The sequence below is a fragment of the Pleurodeles waltl genome, chromosome 11 (genome assembly GCF_031143425.1).
Source record: "Pleurodeles waltl isolate 20211129_DDA chromosome 11, aPleWal1.hap1.20221129, whole genome shotgun sequence".
Classification (NCBI taxonomy): Eukaryota; Metazoa; Chordata; class Amphibia; order Caudata; family Salamandridae; genus Pleurodeles; species Pleurodeles waltl.
The window spans coordinates 801,754,592-801,772,278 of record NC_090450.1 but is presented as its reverse complement, the minus strand read 5'-3'; the positions used below and the strand labels follow the sequence as shown (position 1 = coordinate 801,772,278).

General features: G+C 42.3%; 1 protein-coding gene across 4 annotated transcripts in view; it reads left to right on the top strand.

Annotated features, from left to right (window-relative positions):
* The window catches only part of LOC138266126 (serine dehydratase-like), an 80,704-nt gene that overhangs the window by 43,752 nt on the left and 19,265 nt on the right, over positions 1-17,687 (top strand). For all 4 annotated transcript variants that reach the window (XM_069214529.1, XM_069214531.1, XM_069214532.1 and 1 more), the window contains exons 2-3: positions 7,047-7,223; positions 8,969-9,008. In XM_069214529.1, coding sequence (XP_069070630.1) covers positions 7,047-7,223; positions 8,969-9,008 — 217 coding nt within the window. The remainder of the gene's footprint in view (positions 1-7,046; positions 7,224-8,968; positions 9,009-17,687) is intronic.

The following is a 17,687-nucleotide window of genomic DNA, read 5'->3' as shown; positions in this document are numbered from 1 at the left end:
TATTTCAGCAGTGATTGCTTTACCTTCTGAGCTGAAGTATGCTAGTTTTCAGTGCAAGTATCTATCAATTAGAATATCTAAGGAAAGCAACATTATGAGATGCAGAAACTTGAGTCCTGTGTCGTTGATTAGAGAAAAGGCTCTTTAGATGAATACACAGATCATTAGCTTTTCTGAAACATCTCTAAAGTTGTTGGGAAGAGACAACTTTCACCACTCACACCAATGCCCCAACAATGCAATTATCAACTTTTCAAGTGATTTTCAAAGCCTCCCAAGAAGACAGATGGGACGGATATGCAGAATGACAATTAGCGGATACAGAATGCATCAGTATCCCCTGATCACCATCGTAAGGAATATGATAATGTCTCGCAAGCACGTAGATCACCCTACTGGCTGCTGTTTGAGCATAAAGTTCTGGAATAATTTGCCTCTTTAGAGAGGAATGATTTTCTCTCACATTGCCTTCAATGAAAGCCGGGGGACCCATTCCTGTTTTGCTTTCCCAGCGTGTAGTAATTCTCTAGTTAATTAGTTTGTTGTTTTCTAGTGCCAAGAAACCTGTTCAACAAATAAGTAATCACATCAAATCAGATTATGCTTCATTTCCAGAATACAGTTCCCATACCACATGTGAATTCAATTCCCATTCTTGAAGGCTAAATATATATTCCAGTCTGAACCTTTATTTGCCATGTTGTTTCACAAAAATATGTGTGGGCAATTTATACCGTATATTACATTTTCTGTAATGCAATATGATCTAAATGTTCTAAGCACATCAGTCACCAAAAGGCACCTTGGTACTGTGGATGTTCCGTTCTCTACAGGAAGCTTGCTCTAATTATGAGTTGAGAGGTGGAAGAAGAATATAGACACGCTGTTGGACCTGACCCTTTTTGCAGGGTAATCCCCAAACTTTTTCCCCTCCTCCTATTTTTCTGACCCTCTTTTTGTGGACTCTAAAATACTGGGCACTTTATCACTGCTAACTAGTGCTAAAGTGCATGAGCTCTCCCTACAACTTGGTATAATTGCAGGGGTGGTTCCTTCGCAAGGGCGAACAAGCGTTGCCCCCCTGGCTAAGCCGACTGCTGAAAAATAAAACAATATTTTTCTATCATTTTATTTTTCAGCTGCTGGCTCAGCCAGCAGCATGTGCCGGGAGGAGCCGGGTTGGGCCATGGGAGGGGGGAGTAGAGTGCACTTAAGTCCGTATGTGTGTATGGCCGGCCTTCATAGGCTGGCCAAACACACATGCGCTCTTTGGTTTCTCCAACCTGGCTGTGTGACTTAGCCGGATTGGAGAAACAGCACAGGCTCTAATGCACTGCCTGACCGGCAGACCAAGCTGCTCAGTCTAACTGTGATGCTGTTCTCATTCATGGTTTAGGTAAGCTCAGGTAAGTTAATAAAAAAAAAAAATCTTTAAAATAATGTGGGGAACCGCTGTTGTCAGCGCAACCAAGGTGTGCACTGCCTGGCGCCCCCGGGAGGCAAGCAAGCCCTCACTCTAGAAGCCAGAGCTTCGCCTGGTTTCTCCTTGTCCTGATGGATTTTGGGGCTAATCACTGCCAGGCCCGGGTCCCCTTTACTAAGGATCCTGTCACCCAGATGAGAGGCGGGCTAGATTTCACCCTCAGTGCCCTAGAGTAAGGCGGCCGTTCTGGCTGGAGAGAAGCGGAAAGAGTTCTGTGATGGTGCATGGTGGGTGGGGCTCTGCAGCCCCAGTAAGGTGTGGTCCGCTGGGGCTGGGACCCATGTATGCCGGAGGAGGAAGTTCGCATCCGGATTGGAGAAGACATTGAAGCCCTCCCCAGCCAACCCCGAGTATTAGCAGCTGCATTGCATGGACGCAGGCAGCTGTGGTGCAAGCTCAAACACGGGGACCGATCACAGACTCCCGGGGTAAAGGGAGGGAGGGACCTCCTTGCCGGGTGATTGCAGGCCTCAAGAGGTGTGCCCCACCTTACAGTATGAGAAACAGGTTGGGGTGGCGGCCCTCGACGGAGGTCCCCGATCCTGCTAAGATCCATTGATGAATGCCATATGTGGTACTAGAGGAGCACAAGGGCTCCTGTGTAACAGGTTTTATTCTGCCTCTCGTATATTAGAGGTGCTGATGCACCGGGTCTATAGGGATGTGTGGGTGACTCATAAAACCGACCAGTATGGATGGCGGGGGATTCATTATCTGCTGCATTTTGTTTTGGGTGCTCTGAGATTGATGTGAGCATAAAATACTGTTTCATGAGACAGCATGAGATGTGATATAATGTCCCTTCAATAATGTTTTGTTGAGGGCATGGGCCATAGGGAAATGTTTCTTTTTTGGGCTCCCTGATGATGTTTTGGACTTCATGAAAGTGTTTCTGCCCTCTTTGTTCATGCTGCGTTGTTTCCCATGACCTGGTTCATATTACATGTCGTGCTTGCCATGTTGGGGGAGATGTGGATATTTTCAGGGTGGGCATTGCAGAGTGTGTTTATGACTTGCGCAGTATGAGAATGTTGCTCTCTATGTGCATTTACTTTGGTGATGATGATCTGACAACTGCTTATGTAGCAGGGTACTAGAAACTTAGGTGCTGATCTGACCACTGCTTGTGTAACAGGGTATTTCTGAAACATATCATCTTTGGTCTAATGGTGTTTTGCGCAACACAGTTTATTTTTATATAACCTGTTGTTGAGTTTTCTTTGTGGTGTGTTCATTGTGTCACATGTGTTGTGCAAACTCTTTACACATTGCCTCTAGGATAAGCTCGACTGCTAGTGCCAAGCTGCCAAAGGGGGTGAGCAGGGGTTATCTTGGGTGTGTAGCTCCCTTGCCCAGACTAGAGTGGTGGTCCCTGCCCAGCTGAAGTGCCTTTCATAGCCAACCAGGAATCCCATTTTTAACACACGCTCTCTCTCTCTTTGTGCTTCTTTTGAAGTAGGCACTTCACATTTTAATTGCGACATGGATTTGACAGATCTGTTGAGCACATAATAAGATGGTTTTGATCACCTAAAACATGGACCAACCCCATAGTAAACTACAAGGAAAGCTTGGAGAGTCTTGCAACCTGCAGTCAATGTAAGAATGTTATTAATATGATACTTGAGCCCATTTTGTGAGCGGAAAGAGTGCCCATATCACTCCATTTTGTACTCAGTGGAGAATGGCAACATATTTTCTTAGAGAAATCCAAATAGGATAATTTAAAAGCAACATGATCTTGTAATTTGACATTGTTGATATGCTTTGCCCTATTATCTTGTTCCGCTACCTACATTTCAGCCTGGATACGTGCATTTATTCTGTGGTTGCAAGAATTTATTTAGCTACACCAGTGCCTAATTAGCTCAATCATATTAAAAACAGAGGGTTCCTAAATAAACTCCTAATTTCAGTTATATGTAAGCAATATGCAATGCTTAAGTCATTTTCTCTTTTGAACTTTTTACGTCTCACCTATCAGACAGCATTAGCTGTGTTAGCAAAAAGACCTATTGTCAGCTAACAGTGGCTTAGAGACCACCCATTGCTTACCATTGGTTGGATTGGCTGTAACTGTCATTTGCTTGCTTTTCATCAGTTATCTTGTGAGGCCTTCCTTCCTTTTCATCTGTTTGCCCCTCTCCTGGAGCATGGACGCGTTCCTTGTGTCCTTACACTGCTCACTTTTCAGGCACTTCTTTTTTCTTTTTGTTTAAACACTCCACAAGAGCGCATGTGTTTTCCAGCTGTGTTCCTCATGTACTCTCCCCGCTCATGTAGGTCTTTCTCTGCCCGTATGCTTCTCCTCATAACCCCTTTGCGATGGGTTTACCCTCGTGTACTTCTCCTCCCCTCATTTCTTTGTTGTCTGTGTTCTTCTCTCCCTCCACTCCACGTTGCGCTCTCTCATTAATTTGTCCCCTCATATTTGTCCCTCTCTATTTGCTTCTGTTTACACACCCTCTGTGTTGCTTCCACCCATCCGACACCACTCTGTTGCAATCTACTCAACCCACACCACTGTGTTGCTTCCACCCACCTCTATGATTCCAGTCCTCCACCTTTGAGTTGTTTCACCCCACCCACATTACTCTTTTTTTTTAAATTTAGTTTACCGATCCAATTCAGATCGGTAAACTAAAAGAAAAATGCTTGTTTCATTTTGTAGACACACGCATTTTGCTGCATGCACCTACAACATGACATGGTGTTTTTTTCACCTTTTTGAACTATGCTGCACAGTATCAAAAATACTCTACAGCATGGCTAAAACGATTGCTAAGGACAATAGTTCCTAATTTTGGAACCAGTTGGCTTTACCACAGCTTGTTTTACTCTACAGCATTTACCCAAAACTTCAATTGTTGTGTAAGCCTCAAAATTTGTCTTTGCAAAAAAGTTACATAGAAGATTTTTTACCCTTGCTGCCTTCTTAAATGTCCCTTCCTCCTCCCCTTTTTGGACATCAGATATTGGAAGCTGTACATTTTGGCCAGACTTCATGAATCCAGAAATGTCAGACAATTTGGATAAAACAGGGACATTGTTGTATAGAGTCACTTCTCCATTGCCCCCTTAACGTAAACATACACATGTTCTCAGCATAAGACCCTAAAGAGGATCTTTTTAATTCTCTTTTTCTCCGCAGACCGAGCTTATGCTGCTGTGCAACATGTCTTAAATACATTGACAAAGCCAATAGATCTCGCATAGGTGAGACATATTGGCTTTGCCAATGCTTGTTTGTTTTCAGAATGCCAAAGCTGGCTGCTATACCATGGCCTCCAATTGAAAACGGTAAATATGACATGCAAACTGCAGGAGCTCCTGTGGATGTGGGCCTTCGCAGCAGTCATGGATACCAAAGGTTTTTTCAGTATTCAGGACTGCTACAATTTCAGAGGGCTCCATCAATCTGCTATATACTTAAAGCTAGGATTTTATTGTTGCATTTTCTAGGCATGAGTGCACCAATATTATATCTAAGGCATCTACAGCCGACTTTATAGCAAAAAGGCCTATTAAAATTGAGTGTAAGCTGCCTTCCGACCTCCAGAGTGTTGTGTGATTTCTGGTAATGACAAAATTTTAGAGGTCTCCAGTAAGCGCTCCGCTGCCTCTTTGTTGTATGTTTCTCTACACCTTCAAATATCCCATGTAGATTGTACCAGTGAAGGGTTTGTGGCCATACCTGGTGGCTACATCTTGTTTCCTTATTTACCTTATGTAGTATTTTTTTGCATCATTGGGGAAAGGCAGTCCACAGTTTCAGTAGTAAATGTGAGAGGGATGGGGAGCGAGGCTGGTAAATAAGGGTTAATTGCTACTAAAGGGAAGGGGGTTAGGGTGGAACAAGGAGGGGTTAAGAGAGGAATAGGGAGGGGATTAGGAAAGGACATTTACTGCATATTCACCCACAAAAGTGTAAGCCCATGCTATTAACAAACTGCACTTCTAAAGTTACTAGAGCCAAAAGGGACTAAAACTGCAGTAAACTACTCCAGTTCAGAGCTGTAGTAAGTCCAGCACCATACATGGCCAACCAGCGGTACTTCAACACCCTCCCATAGTAATCAGTGGAGGTAGGGGCTTGAAATAAAATCCCACAGGAAATAGCATTTAATTACATCTAATTATTTTAAATAGTTAAAAATACAAATAAATATAATTTAATGTTTAAAGAAAAATAATAAGTTTATTGTTTAATTATAACATTGTAACAACTTTTTGAATGTAAAAAATAATTTTAGATTACATTTTAATAAAATATAATCAAGTTCCTTTTAGTTTATTAAATACATTAGTTTTAATAATTATTAATGTATAATAAAACATTGTTTTATTTTAAACAGAATGCAGTTTTTAATTTAAACTTCAGGAAAATAATTTTAATTAAACATATTCAAGTTAATTTATTTTTTTATTCAAATTAGTTAAGTCGTTCTGTAGCAATTTTTCTTTTGTTTTATTTTTAAAAATAAGTATATAAAATGAATTTACATTCATGTTTAAAAGTAAAATATTTAAACTGATTTTTTCCCAAGTTCAATAAACTTTGTTTTTACTTTTCCCTATACTTTACCGAAGGGAGAATCCACATTTGGTGCAAGGAACTCCTCATGATAGGGAAAAGTACCCAACAATTTGCTATCGGGAGATCATAGTAGTCGGACCGGAGATCTCCTTATCATAAAGTATAGGGAGAAGTTCAGTAGTAGCTCACACTCATAAGTTTGACTCCACCGACTTTTCTTGAGGTTGAAACGTGTAAGTGCACACTTTTGAGTAACTTTATATTCAGATTTTGTGAATAAGCAAAAGTAGTAAAGTTACTCAAAAGCTGTAAGTGCAAAGTTTAATGTGTATTAATTACTTTTGCAAATAACCCCCACAGTGTTGCCAAATTATTATCAATAGTAATTGCTGCCATCATGGAGTTATGTGTTTATGCTTTCATTATTAAAAGATGTAGTATCTTTATACAGTGCCTGTAGCCCCCATGAGAAGTGCCGTGTTTAGCAAGAAACAACACAGGTATAGAAACATGGTCGCTGGAGAGAGAGAAATATTTCTAACCAGACCCTTTTAAAAGCTGCACACTTAAGATTAAATGATCATTCACAGGCAAATGCTGCATTTGATAGTGTGTCTTTAATAAAAAGACCAGGGAGCTCAACTTTGGTCCCATTCACCAATAGCATGGGCTGTCTGGGCTGGTGGACCCCCAGGTAGGCCACGTCACCAGTAGGGCCACACTCAAAACTCATTCTGCGAGGCACCCTGCAGCTTCACAGGCCTTACCTTTAGTGGACCTTTCTCTTGTTACCAGTATAATGTGCACACAAGGGAAGGGTTAACCTTTTAATTGAAGGAAAGAAGGGCTGAGATCATTGTATACGCCCCAAGTCCCAGTAGAGTCAATAATCAAGATACAGAAAAGCTTAAGAACTTCACAATACATAGTTGGCTTCCCTTGTATAGTAACCATGGATTAATGAGTTTGTCATGTGTCTGGCCAAACCCTCATCCTATATTATCTGTCCTTGTCTCTGTCCTGCAGGTTCTGCCTGGGCAGTCCACTCACATCATGGGAGACAATGCGTTCCACCTCAACACCCCTCTCCTGGAGAGTAAAGCCATGTCCTCACTGGCCGGCACCAAGGTTTTTATGAAGCTGGACAATGTCCAGCCAGTGGGGTCCTTCAAAATCCGTGGAATTGGACACTTGTGCCAGAAGGTGCGTGCTTCAGATAATTGTGTGACCATGCCAGGCATGTTCACTGGATGTTTCTGTGGACTCCTAGGACCTATGATTTAGTAAATGATCAATAATATCATCTTAGATTTTTGTGGGGTCTGAGGTCTACCCTGGCTGATGTGGCCTGGGGTTTTCTAGTTCCTTCTTCCTCCAATCTGCATCTATGTTCCAGGCTGTGTGATGAACGCTTGATGACAAGGTTAGTGACATTCTGCCTCTAAAATGGCATCTGACTGTGAGAGAACGTGGGTGACATTTTAATTTTAGTTTTACGAGTCTGTCTTTCCCGGGTGGAGTTGTGGCTCATTGACAGCACAAAGGTATCGGATGACCTATAAATTATAGCATTATGGCGCTTGTGGCCTAGTTTAATCCATGTTTCGTTCTATTGCTTTCCCCTCCATTCAAGTCATTCCCTCATTTCAGTGCCTCTCTTACAGTCCCTTTGGTTCACTCTCCTTCCATGAGTAGATAGATTCCTTTAGCTTTCTTTATCTTTTTCACAACAAGTTTCTGTCACCTTCTCCCCGCTATCTGTTTGCCTACTTTAGTGTGATTGTGCCACTCTAAGATCGCTACCTCCTACATACTGTTCATTTCCCCTCTTGTTTTCACCCTTCTGTATCTGTTGACCTATCGTTCATTCCCCCTGTCTTTCATTTCTTTTCCCTTGTTCTTGTGACACTCATTGTTACTTAACCCACCTGCTTCCATGCAAATATTTCTCCAATCTGCATGCCTATCTCAGGATCATTCCTTTCTCACGCTCTCTTGTCCACTCCCTTCTATCTCTCCCCATCTCATCTTCCTCTTGCCCTCACTATCAGTGCTCCATTTCTCCGTCATTATGCTCCTTCCTCCTCTAACCATTGTACCTGGACTATCCAGTGGTACCCCCTCGGATCTCATCCCTCCAGGCATTTACATCAACATAGGAAGCTGCAAGTGTCCCCTTAGATGGGAGCCTGTTCCAAAGCGAAGTTATCTAAAAAGTATTCCTTAGATAGTCACACATTCCCTAAATTGTTCCATGGCTGATCATATTCTTTACTTAGTCTGGGGACTAACTATTAATATACTTGTATAGAGTAACCAAGTCCACTACCAGTCCCTAGCCTCTAAAGAAAGTCAGATTTGTCGACCCTTTTCTATAACGGAGGATTCCGCAACTTTAATTATTCATCTGACTGTTAAAAAGTTAATATATCCGTTCTGTATAAAGGGTCCTTAGCGCACAACCTTTGGCCTTGGGCAAAGGGCACTTTCGTCACCCACTGATCAAAGACATGTGCTCCAGAACCTGCGGTGCATGACACTTTGGCCACATCCTTTACCAAGCAATGTGCCCCTATTGCCCGCTGTGTAAGGGGTTTGTTGGTGAATTAGAGGCTCTGGGTGCAGGCCATACTCTTCAGCCTCACCCTGCGACCTGCCTGTCTGCCTCAGAACAGAGTGGTCTTCGTTTTGTATGCTTCTCAAAAGCTGTGGATCTTGAAAGGACTCCACACACCCAAGATGAGGCTGTATCCTAAACTTGGATCTAATTCCTCAGGATTCGCTGATCTCATTTTGAAACTGCTGACCCTTCAGCTCAATTTGTAGAGCAATATATATTTATATATTCTTAGTCCCCAGCTTCCAGGACCTCATCCCCTGCATTGTACAATGTTTCCTTTGCTTATAAAATTCCTATGAAATACTTTATGTTTTTTCTTTTTTTGCAGTATGTGGAGCAAGGCTGTGGACACTTCATTTGCTCATCAGGTAAAGTATTGATTGATGATTCATTAATCGAGAGGGATAGTGAAGTGATGAAAGAAAGGAGGAATAGAGAAAGAAAGAAGCGTGGAAGGGTTAGCAAGTTAGTAGGGAAGGACAACCAAAGGCAAAATGGCAAATGAGGAAAGGAAAGGGAAAAGGGAAGGAAGCCATGAAAGACATTGAGGCAGTATATAAGAGGTAGCAAGGGAAGGTGGAACACACATAAAGAAATAAAGTGAGGAACAAAATCAGGTAAGTTTGAAAGAAGTGGGGGGTTGATTGAAGTACCTAGTGAGGACCAAATACAGGTATCAAAGAGTTCCAGGGACGAGGAAGAAAGGGAAGACCAGATGAAGGACAGAAGAGTGGAATGAAACAGGATAAAGCGAAATTAGGAAAAGCAAATAGAAATAAAAGAAAGAAGGAGGACAAAATGCAAAGGTGAATGTGAAGAGGATGAAGGAGAAAAGGGAAGAAAGATTGATGCAAGAGAGAGAGAAATGGTGAGAGGAAGGGATGAAAAATAAAATAGAAAATGGTATACTGAAAGCTAAACAAGGAAGTCAAGACAGAATGCTGCACAGGTACTCCCATGGTGTCCTCACTTCTCCGGCATGACAGAACATGTCGCAGTCCTTGGTGCTCCCAGTGACCCCTTCTGGCATACAGGGTCACCGTAACTCGCAGTCCATGGGCTCCGCCCGATCAGCACAGTGTTATTCTCCCAGGTGGCCCCTCCTGGCATACGTAGTCACATTCTCGCTATCACACAGGGCTACTGCCTATTTCCTCACAGCAGTTTTTTCCCAATGACCCCTCTTGGCATACAGACTCACCTCATTGCTATCACACACAGGCTCTGGATTGATCGGCACAGGATGACGCACTGCTAAATTCATGGCAGCCCTCTCCTGGCATACGGTGGTCACTGACTCTGTCCTGCACATGGGCCATGACCCGATCGGTGCAGCAGCTGTTTCCTCACCCCCTGCACAGGGAGTCCATTCAGTAGGGCTCTCAGCTAGACCTTGCTCCCTCCAACGCTCTCAACTTCTCACAGGGTGCCCTGATCTTGGCAAGCAGGCAGGCACTAGTGCTCAAGGTTCCAGGACAGACGGTCTTGGATTCTCTGGGTGATGTCCCTACACCTAGCAGGGAGACGAGCAGGCCTTGGTCCCAAGTCCTGGTCACAGGCAGAAATCTTGAAGAGCTTCCCGTCCTCAAACAGCTCGCCTGGCTGCTTGGCAGTTGACAATATTTAGGGTCTCAAACTCCCCTTCTGATAGTACATTTCCTGACACCAATGTGATTTAGGGCCTGAGTTTATGAAGTTTTATGTTGGGATTCTGCTTCTTTTGAAATGCCCACTCCTCGGCACCCTCTTTGTCACAGCAGTAGTGTCTCCAAAGCTGGTAGTCCCCAAACATACAGGCCATGGCAGAGACTAGAGGTCACACCTGGATGTCAGCCACAGTGATATGGGCATCAAAAGGTTAGCCCACGGCCCCCAGCGCTGCTGTTATCTGTTATGATTCTGTTATCAGCCCCATCTTCCTCCTGAGATGTACCCAGGCCCTTTCCCTTGTGACCTTTCACTGAATCAAAGAACAGTCTTTAAAGGATACATGGGAGGTCTGGTCCTCCTCTCCCCACCCCAGTGTGTGAACCATCCAGCTTATAGGAATTCAAGAATTCAGCAGTACACAAATCTGTCTGGGGTAATCTCTCTACCCGTTCTCCATTTTTCACCTTGCAGGTCTTGGTCTCCTGAAATGGTACCCAGGGCCCTTCATGTATTGTACAATTCACAGGCACACATACACCCAGTGCATGCACGCACTGCACAGTACTGTATCCTCCATGTACGGTACCATGCAGAGGCACACATACATCCAGCACGTGCAGTTAACATGCACACACTGCCCAGCAGTGTATCCTTTGTGTATTGTATTACTTGTAGGCACAATACATCCAATTAACATGCACACTCCGTACCCTTCATGTACTGTACCACTCACAGGGACACATGCGTCCAGCATATGTATTTCACATGCACACACCACATCCTTCATGTATTGTACCAGGTAGATGTACCAACTACATGCATTAGCATGCATTGTACAGCACTACAACCTTCAGGTACTGTACCAAACATTGGCACAGGTACATCTAACTCATGCATACACCATGCATGCACTGCTCAGTACTACACTATCGTATTGCACCCTTCCCAGGTACACATACACCCAGCACAGCACTACACACTAAACCGATGTAGGCTAAGGGAAAGTTATGCACGCATGACAAGAACTTTAACAATGAGTGAGCCTGTAGGTCGATCTGTAGTGACAGGTTAAAAAGGACCTATCATTCCTACTGATCAATACATGTTATGCTGCCACCACTGCTCTTGTGTTGATTAATTCCTGGTGAAGTCAATAAGCATCCAAAACCATTAGGGTAGTGCTTTGAGTACCCCTCCTAGTCCAACAAGACCCCAGTCAAAGACACAGGGCTATGTCATGGAGCACTCCCATGATCTGTGTTTCCTTATGACAACAGACATCAGCATTAGGAAGCTAGACATCAGTAGAGTTTGGCACTCAGGGCACAGGTGCAAGTCCGTTACCATTTTCAGAGGACTTTTCCATTCCAACAGGAGGAATAGTCAAAAGACAGTGTAGCAAAAAGTAAAGCTCTCCCGCTGTTTTTAGTTTAGCTCCAGAAGCCGTTGCTCAGTTTTTCAATCAGAACTAAGCCAGTCACGCAAGTTGAAGTGACCCTGTCAACAAAAGTTCAGCTCATACCCTCATTAGGCTGTATATCATAGTTATAGTAGAACTTGGCAGGTGTATATCACAATTACATATTTTTGTACCCTCTACCCCAGATTGGACAGAGTGGATACAAGGCAAGAAACATTATCAGTGCCTAGCCATGTGCAGTGAGAAAACTCCTTGTGCATCAGGGTCGGTGAGTTTTTTATTTACATAAACAAACAAAATGCCAAAGTAGGCTTCTGTAACATGACCGTCAGCTGGGATCACTTTTTTGACGAAAGTGCTCTTGCCATATTGACAGGAGGGCTTTCATAAAAAAATCCCCCAATAGGGAGACTGGGAATGGTAAATATGATGGTCAGACTGCAGCAGTTCGGGTGCAGGTGGACCTTCACCAGCCCAGTAGCATGGCAGCTTGTCCTGTGTACATTAAATCACTCCAAAGTCCCTGCGCTGTTTTGAGGTAAGGAGGTACTACAGCTGTTGTGTTGAAATAGGCTAGCGCTTTCACTAATGAGCATCCTCTTACAAATACTCCTAAAGACTAGTAATCCTGAAGATCCATGCATTTTAAGATAGGCTGAGAAAAATAACCTGACGACTTCGACTAATCACAACTGAGGTTATCAGTTCTCACAAGCTTATGCCAGAAATTTGGGGGTTTTACCTTTGTGGTAGGAGATATTAATTAACTGTTCCACAACAAATTTACAAATCTGACTGATTTCTTGCAATACGCAACTGAATCCATACCACTAATCAACCACAATGGGGTACCCTGTATGCTAATCTCTTGGTGTACACCCACCTCATTTAGAGTCAGACGGACTGTCAGCTGTCTCTCTGCGGTGACCTCATTGGCTCTGTCGATGGAAAGCTTCCTCTTACTACTCGAAAGAGAAGGGACCATAAGAGGAAGGGCACCATCTGCCCTATTTTTTTCAGTTCGTCATCGCCGTGTGACTGCTGGTGAGGGACAGAAAAAAGGCAATAATGACCTCGACCCCCTGGGAGAAAAATTTCAAGGTGTGGGGGTCATTAGTTTTTTTTGTGTTACAGTCAAAACCAATATTTGTGTGTGATGACTGTTCATGTCAAGGTACAGAGATTACCAATGGATTGGCAGTCATCTCTAAGTTTGATGCATGGAGTACCATCGGGATGGTAGAGGAATTGCCCTCCACAACGCTGACAGACATTATTCCATCCATCAAGTGTGATATCAGACTCCAAGTCATGACTGTTTGACCCTGGATACCAAGGGACTATCAAGCAAAAGGAATACTGACTTACTTTTTCAAGTATCAGAACCAGAAATCTAGGGAGAGTGAGAAGAAATGACCGTATAAAAACATAATGCTACCGACTACTCCCCTTCTGCTCTGGGAACTGGAAAAAAGGTAACACGTTAAGTTTAATAAACCATATGGGAATACGACCACATCTTCCTGGATGTCCAAAAGTATCTCCTGAAAGGCACTAGTGTAGGATAAAAGAAACCCATTGTTAGTTGTCAATAAATAAATTGACTCCAATCACCCACAAAAAAAGAATAAATCTTGCCATTCCAACTTGAAACAAAGATATAAGGGCCAGATGTAGCAAAGGGCTTTTCCCATTCTGGGTCAATGGGAAAATGTGTTCGCACATATGGTCCTAAATCCCATATTCTAGTGCAATCTGGATAGGCATCAAGTGATGATTAGTTGAAAATGCCCTGAGTGTGACATTTCAGACTCTAAAGGATTAGTGAGCCAAGGCCAACAAGAAAGTGTGCTTAGTGGTAAGAAACTAATTCAAGCATCCAACAAGCCAAGAAGTTATCCCAATCAAGCAAGACAATGCTTCCATTTAGAATAGATTTGTCAGTATATTGATAATATACCAGAGAGACCATTAAATTAATAGATTTGGATCCAAACACGGTGTTAAGTCTAGCTCGGGTTTGCCACAAGTGCTCCTCCATCAGTTTTAACAATATACGATATCTGTAAGCTACAAGAATGAACACTTGATATTTTATTGGACTAGAAAGGCAGTGGTGCCTTTCGTGATCATAATACAATAGATTCTATTTGCAGGACTACACTACTGTTATTGTTACAAAACCTACACATTTCAGTGATTCACCTGTCTACAAAATATATGTATCATTCCTTATTTGTTATACATCTTCAAAATTATAATGAAAAAATGAGTTGCAACATGACCATGTAAGAATGAGTGAAATCTTAGTGAAAGGAACAGAAGCTGCTTGTTTCCTGACCCTAAAAGTGCACCATCTTTATTTTCTGGCTTCTGCTGAATAGGTAATAACTGGGGAAAAGGGGTACGAAGTAGAAAAGAGGGGCATAGTTTCAACATCTCTATCGTTGTGTCATAGACAAAAGACAGTTGCAAATCTTAGAGAAACCAACTGCTTGGTGAACACTTCCAGGGATAAGAGAAATGTAATTTGATGGCCAGGTCAGGGACCATTTAAAAATAGTACGTGTTTAGAAATCTTTGTAGGAAAGAATAACTCTGATATGTTACAAGATTGATAAATGGTTTCAGGTAAAAGATTGGATGTAGAGATTGATGTCAGCTTCTTCGCATGGGGATACAGAAGATCCACCTAGAGCAATGACCGAGTGTGCCCTAGGTCAAACAGGATGTTTGTAGCTTTTGCCCTCAGCGTGATTTATGAGAAGTCTATACTATTCTTTCCTGATAGAAAATGTAAATGATGCCACTGCCATGCCTGAACAGAGAGTCAGGATCAGAAGCGTGGGTGTATCACAGATTGAGAGGTCTTAAGTTTGGGCACAGGAGGGTGCGAAGTGTCCACTTTTGGGAGATACTTGTTCATATATCCAGTTTCTGGTCGTGGCTGGACCCACAGCACTGTATAGTCAAAGGACCATCAGCACATTCACATGGATCAGTTGTAAGAGTGAATCTACCACTCAAAGTTCTGGCTGCTTTCACAACTGGAGCAAGGCAATGAACTGAGGAAGAGGAGCTCACAGGTCTTGTCTCAGCACTTTTATTGTGGGCTGCCTCCTAGTAGGAAATACACTGCTGGGGAGAGACTGTAGGTAAATAATGGACTAGAGCATTGACACGGATTCTTTGAGAAAAGTACCCTCTGTCCTTCTGGTGCGCAGAGAGCTCCGCTTTTCATTGCGTATTTTTGCTGTCAGCACCTGCCATGCACTCTCCTTGGAAGGGGAAATGTAGCCTTGGTGTATGCAGCTGTGGGTAAACACCAGAGACCCTGTTGCGGTCTGTTCCCCAGTAGCATTTGTAGCTACATGTAACTTATAAATGATACATAAGAGTAAGTAGCCTCCAGCCGCCCACCTGCTCCTGTTTACACAGTAAAATGTCAGGCCCTAACTCACAAAGCCACAATGTAGTCATTAATAAAACAACACAACTAAGGGAAATACAATTTAAGATTTTATAATCAGATCATGTCTATTTCAAACCCAAAAGGATTGTAAAACATTTTAAATAATGCAAAACATAATTTGTAATTGTAAATATAACAAATACATTTAAAAATATGAATACTAATCTCATACAGTTTATCTACCTTTGTGAACACACACACGCACAGCAACACACACACACTCTCTCTCTCTCTTTGTCTCTTACTTCACATTTCTTCCCTACAAACAGTTTTGGCTGTCTGTGGTGAAAAGTGCTATTGCAGACAATACCAGTATGGACAGTGGTCTTTGCGTCAACACATTGCATATCAGTGGTTGGCTTTCCTACTATCATTTGCTGTGTGATGACTTAGCTTCCTCTTCTTGCTTTTGCACCTCACCAGGAGCACAGCTTCTTTATTAACCTTTTGATTGGATGACTAATATATTTCTACTGCTTACATCCAGGAACTATTTTTTCTTTTGTTTTTAGCACTTCATGGGAGTGCATGTGTTTTTGTGCTATCTCCCCCTTTGTCCTGTATGCTACGTCTCCTCAAAACCCTTCACACAGACCTCTGTTGCTTTCTCCAGCCCTTTCCGTCCCGTTCAGCTTTTTTTAATACCCCCCCCCCCCTCCTGTTACTCAACTGCTCGGCTGAGCACACTGCTGCTGCTTATCAGCAGAATTTATTTGAAAGCCCCATCTCCCTACTCCTCCTATGCTCCCCTACCCCACCCCATACCTTTTTCGTAGTGTCTATCTTTCTTTTTAGGAGGGTTTCGCAGTTGCAAATTGTTACTGAACCACTCATTTCTGAAAATGCTTTTTTGTGCACATTTTTATATATTTTTTAATTTTAACACTCCAAGAAGGACATCTGCCATCTGCATTTAATAACAGTAAAAAATAGGTGGGTTCTTCATGGCTTATACACAAATGCACAGTGATACGCAAGCATGCATGTGTTAACATGTGTGGACCACCTTATTGTGATGATGGATGCATGCCTTTACATCACTGTGCTTTTTATTTTATCATATACTATTCGGCATCAGAAATAATCATGTATAATAGCATTGCAAAAGTAATTTGCAAAGCCAATAGGTCTACACTGGCAAAGTTAGTTGCTCTTTGGGAGGGGAGGAGGCCTGCTCCAGTCCTATTCTGTTGACCTCGCTCCCACCGTCTTCAGCACCTTGTTCCATAGTATAGGCAGATGCAGTTTCCTCTCAACAGCACAAACAATTACATTCAACTGGAACGACAAGAATATGCACCAAAATCTTGATGCATAAGTGGCTGCTGACCTTAAAGATCAATAATGTCTTTAAAAATATGTTTGGTTCTATATTTCAATATTTTATCATCCACTTAATTCTAACAATACAATATTACTTAAAATAAAACATCTGCTGTCCATTTCAATTCAGAATTAAAATGAGTCAATCACAGCAAAACCACGAGAATTTCAAACTCAATTCAAATATTTTCTGAAAGACACAAATTTATAACAGCGGCAGTGTTGCAATTTGAGCCTGCAGTATTTCACAGGTTGCTCTAAAACACAGTTCCTCCATGACAAGTAATGGTTTACATAAGTCCATTTATCCGAACGCGGGCCTGTGCATGAGATAACATATGATTGATACTCTCTTTATCCCCTCCTCAGGGGGTTAGTAGCTAGCGCGTAACCTGTGGAGAGCCTCAAAGGTCCATTCACTTAATATGCCTCAAATCTTGATGATGGTACAGCATATCAATTAAATACCTATTCAATCTTTTTTATTCAAAAGCACTGTGAGTGATTGAATCACCATATCATTGCTTGTTATTTCATATTTTCAATGTTTCTTTTCACAAACCAATATATTTATCTGCGGATCAGGCAGCTTGCCTGCTCCCTTTCACTTATCAATACATTTAGCTGCAGTGCCAGGCAGGCATTAATTCACACATTTCGTTAGATAATCAGGAGTTGGAAAGAGAGTTGAGTAGAGAGAGGATTGGAAGAGTATCCACAGCAAAATAGTTTTCTACCAGAGTTGAGGAATTAATTAACTTAATTAAACATAATAGGACAAGTTACCAGTTACAGTAACGTTCAATTACTATAATTGTGGTATTACCTTAAATGGATCTGCGAACTCTAAATGAGAGCCTTAGTGCAATCTGTAAACTTAATGTGTATTTTGATGTACTCTATCATAGATCTCTGGCATGTGCTAAGTTTCTGTGTTTCAGTTTGAGAGATTATGAAGCCCTAGCCGAAGTCTGTGTCAGGAGAGTGTTACAGGGAAGGCCTCGGGTCACCTCTGGCATGGCTCAGCCAATGCATACGGTCAGCTAGAAAAGGGTATCCTGAGCTCCCTAATGTAATGAGAGCTAGCCATCACAATGCCCTTCAGCATTTAAGTGTCTCCATATGTATTTTACTGGGTCTGTGACAAAATTGTATGTGGCTCTTTGAGTATTTGTAAGTGTT